The following is a 4,545-nucleotide window of genomic DNA, read 5'->3' as shown; positions in this document are numbered from 1 at the left end:
TCCCCATCTGCAGTTGCAAACCGTCTGGCTTTTTATGGCGGTTTGGAGCAGTGGCTTCTTCCTTGCTGAGGCGCCTTTCAGGTTAGTCAATATAGTACCATTTTACTGTGGATATAGATACTTTTGTACTTGTTTCCTCCAGCATCTTCACAAGGTCCTTTGCTGTTGTTCTGGGATTGATTTGCACTTTTCGCACCACAGTATGTTCATCTCTAGGAGACAGAACGCGTCTCCTTCCTGAGCGGTATGACGGCTGCGTGGTCCCATGGGTTTATACTTGCGTACTATTGTTTGTACAGATGAACGTGGTACCTTCAGGCATTTGGAAATTGCTCCCAAGGATGAACCAGACTTGTGGAGGTCTACAATTTTTTTTGGCTGATTTATTTTGATGTTTCCATGATGTCAAGCAAAGAGACACTGAGTTTGAAGGTAGGCCTTGAAATACATCCACAGGTACACCTCCAATTCTCTGAAATTATGTCAATTAGCCTATCAGAAGCTTCTAAAGCCATGAATTTTCCAAGCTGTTTAAAGGCACAGTCAACTTAGTGTATGTAAACTTCTGACCCACTGGAATTGTGATACAGTGAATTAGAAGTGAATAATCTGTCTGTAAACAATTGTTGGAAAAATTATTGTGTCATGCAAAAAGTAGATGTCCTAACCGACTTGCCAAAACTATAGTTATTAACAAGACATTTGTGGAGTGGTTGAAAAACGAGTTTTAATGACTCTAACCTAAGTATATGTAAACTTCCGACTTCAAAATCTGAAGGAATCAAACAATGCAGCCTGTTTCCTGACTGAGTCAATTTAACAAGTGGACTAATGTCAAGAACCTGAGACTCTGGATAAGAACGTCTGCCTAATTACTAAAATCTAAATGGAAAATGTACTGTTCTGGGTAAGCGTATGGATACAAACACGCTAATGTTTTTTAATGACAGTATTTTGGTTTGTGTAAGACAACGCGCTGTGTTCATACAAACATATTTCAGCCGAATCAATATCGTTCAGCCGGTTCGTTGATAAAGCCGCGGAGTATGCTGAGCTTTGGTCGCCGTGTTTGTCGGTCGCCATTCGACAGCTGCCTTGATAAGTTGTGTACAGTGACCTAGCTCAAAGATCATACTTTTTGGAGAAATGTCCTCTGGTCTGATGAAACAAAAATATAACTGTTTGGCCATGATGACCATCGTTATGTTTGGAGGAAAACGGGGGATGCTTGCAAGCCGAAGAACACCATCCCAACCGTGAAGCACGGGGTTGGCAGCATCATGTTGTGGGTGTTCTTTGCTGCAGGAAGGACTGGTGCACTTCACAAAATAGATGGCATCATGAGAAAGGAAAATTATGTGGATATATTGAAGCAACATCTCAAGACATCAGTCAGGAAGTTAAAGCTTGGTCGCAAATGGGTCTTCCAAATGAACAATGACCCCAAGCATACTTCCAAAGTTGGGAAGATGGTATAAGRACAACAAAGTCAAGGTATTGGTGTGGCCATCACAAAGCCCTGACCTCAATCCTATTGAAAATTTGTGGGCAGAACTGAAAAAGCGTGTGCGAGCAAGGATGCCTACAAACCTGATTCAGTTACACCAGTTCTGTCAGGAGGAATGGGCCAAATGTGGGAAGCTTGTGGAAGGCTACCCGAAACATTTGACCCAAGTCAAACAATTTAAAGGCAATGCTACCAAATACTAATTGAGTGTATGTGAACTTCTGACCCACTGGGAATGTGATGAAAGAAATAMAAGCTKAAATAAATCATTATCTCTAMTATTATTCTGACATTTCACATTCTTAAAATGAAGTGGTGATCCTAACTGACCTAARACAGGRAATATTTACTAGGATTAAATGTCAGGAATTGTGAAAAATKGAGTTTAAATGTATTTGGCTAAGGTGTATGTAAACTTCCGACTTCATCTGTGTACTATTACTTCTTCCTTCACTAAAGGTTATATTGACCATTCTGTTTGACTGCTCTCTCTCTTGCTAAAAGCTGTTTCCTCGCCCTCGTCATTCACCATGAAGACTAACACACTCAGCACTTCTGTACCCACCTCCTACTACCCAGGTAAACTACCTCTTCAAACTCCTTTTAACACTAATACCACCTTCTTTGACCTCTTATAACCCTTGATCTCTGAATGACCCCTTCAACTTTGACCTTTTAATGAATCCAGGCGCCTTTGTTTGGTCAACGTTCTGCTTGATCTAACGGTGGCCTGCGAAACACTGTAATGATGCCTGTTCTCTTTTTGCCTGCAGTTTTAATTGCTCTATAGCGTTTGCACTTCAGCATTCTATTTCCGGCCCCTACTTGGGAGAACCATATTTAGCCATATTGGTAGATCGATTTGAAGTGATAATGAAATTTGTTGGATTTTGTTGGACATGATATTAAACTGACTTAGTTATAATCTCTCATATTGTTACTTATGAGCTATTTATGCTGTTCTTCCATGGGGGGGAGGGGGGGGGTTCTTTGCCTCTCTTGTTGACTGTAATAACAATTTACTGCTCTGCTATAATGTTGCTGTCTCACCTGAGGGGAGAGCACGTCACCCTATTCACTGCTATATTCTCTCTTCTTTGTTAACCCCCTACTCTGCACTGGTTTTGGGGTGTGGGCAGATCCCTTTGTGCCAACCGCTATCTTGGGTGAGAAAACATTCTTTATTTTTGACATACAATACGTTTCTTATGCTTACAGACCAACTGACAGCCTACTCTAAAATAGACTAGGTGCTGTGTATTTGAGGGAAGGAGAGAGGGGAGAGAGGGGAGAGAGTGGAGGGGGAGAGAGAGTAATTTGGACTGTTTTTTTTCTTCCTGATAATGGCTTTCACACATTCATACCTGCCTGCTTTTCYTCTTTATGTCAGACCAGAAGGTTCTGTTTCTTTCTAATCAAGCTGAGGTTGGCTAATTCACTCCATCCCATCCGCATTCCGTGTCGTGCGTGTGACGTCACGTATGTCTATGACCTCTCATATGCATGGACAGACAATGTGGACTGGATGAGGGGGAGTGGCACAGCAAACAAACTGAAAACATGCATACAAACAGATGGGAACTTCTTTCTGCTATGGCGATGGAAACTTCTTTCTGCTATGGCGATGGAACTTCTTGTCCTGCTATGGCGATGGAAACTTCTTTCTGCTATGGCGATGGGAACTTCTTTCTGCTATGGCGATGGGAACTTCTTTCTGCATGTGCGATGGGACTTCTTTCTGCTATTGCGCGTGGAATTCTTTCTGATGGCGATGGAATTCTTTCTGCTATGGCGATGGAGAACTTCTTTCTGCTATGCGAGATGGAACTTCTTTCTGCTATGGCGATGGGAACTTCTTTCTGCTATGGCGATGGGAACTTTTTTCTTTCTGCTATGGCGATGGAAACTTTCTTTTGCTATGGCGATGGGAACTTCTTTCTGCTATGCGATGGGAACTTCTTTCTGCATGGCGATGGGAACTTCTTTCTGCTATGGCGATGGCTGGAACTTCTTTCTGCTATGGCGATGGGAATTCTTTCTGCTATGGCGATGGGAACTTCTTTCTGCTATGGTGATGGAACTACTTTCTGCTCTGGCGATGGGAACCTTCTTTCTGCTATGGCGAGGGGAACTTCTTTCTGCTCTGGCGATGGGAACTACTTTCTGCTCTGGCGAGGGGAACTTCCTTTCTGCTATGGCGATGGAAACTTCTTTCTGCTATGGCGATGGAAACTTCTTTCTGCTATGGCGAGGGGAACTTCTTTCTGCTCTGGCGATGGGAACTTCTTTCTGCTATGGCGTGGGAATTTCTTTCTGCTATGGCGATGGGAACTACTTTCTGCTCTGGCGATGGAAACTTCTTTCTGCTATGGCGAGGGAACCTTCTTCTGCTCTGGCGATGGGAACTTCGTTTCTGCTATGGCAAACTATTTCTGCTATGGCGATGGAAACTTCTTTCTGCTATGGCGATGGGAACTACTTTCTGCTCTGGCGAGGGGAACTACTTTCTGCTCTGGCGAGGGGAACTTCTTTCTGCCATGGCGAGGGGAACTTCTTTCTGCTCTGGCGATGGGAATTCTTTTCTGCTATGGCGATGGAACTTCTTTCTCTATGGGATGGGAACTACTTTCTGCTATGGCGATGGGAATTCTTTCTGCTATGGCGATGGGAACTTCTTTCTTGATAATGGCGATGGAAACTTCTTTCTGCTTGGCGATGGAAACTTCTTTCTGCTATGGCGATGGAAACTTCTTTCTGCTATGGCGATGGAAACTTCTTTCTGTTATGGCGATGGGAACTTCTTTCTGCTATGGTGATGGAAACTTCTTTCTGCTATGGCGATGGAAACTTCTTTCTGTTATGGCGATGGGAACTTCTTTCTGCTATGGCGATGGGAACTTCTTTCTGCTATGGCAACTACTTTCTGCTATGGCGATGGGAACTTATTTCTGCTATGGCGATGGGAACTTCTTTCTGCTATGGAGATGGGAACTACTTTCTGCTATGGCGATTGGGAACTACTTTCTGCTATGGCGATG

General features: G+C 43.4%; 1 protein-coding gene across 10 annotated transcripts in view; it reads left to right on the top strand.

Annotated features, from left to right (window-relative positions):
* The window catches only part of ptprma (protein tyrosine phosphatase receptor type Ma), a 300,425-nt gene that overhangs the window by 251,594 nt on the left and 44,286 nt on the right, over positions 1-4,545 (top strand). For 4 of the 10 annotated variants that reach the window (XM_070435628.1, XM_023972507.3, XM_070435630.1 and 1 more), the window contains 2 exons: positions 2,012-2,086; positions 2,647-2,673. The exons of 3 other annotated variants lie outside the window; for them this stretch is intronic. In XM_070435628.1, coding sequence (XP_070291729.1) covers positions 2,012-2,086; positions 2,647-2,673 — 102 coding nt within the window. The remainder of the gene's footprint in view (positions 1-2,011; positions 2,087-2,646; positions 2,674-4,545) is intronic. 3 more of the 10 variants (XM_070435624.1, XM_070435632.1, XM_070435626.1) reach the window with 1 other exon arrangement.

This window comes from Salvelinus sp. IW2-2015, linkage group LG27, assembly GCF_002910315.2.
Source record: "Salvelinus sp. IW2-2015 linkage group LG27, ASM291031v2, whole genome shotgun sequence".
NCBI lineage: Eukaryota > Metazoa > Chordata > Actinopteri > Salmoniformes > Salmonidae > Salvelinus > Salvelinus sp. IW2-2015.
The sequence above is the reverse complement of the archived record's forward strand: the minus strand, read 5'-3'. Positions and strand labels throughout refer to the sequence as shown.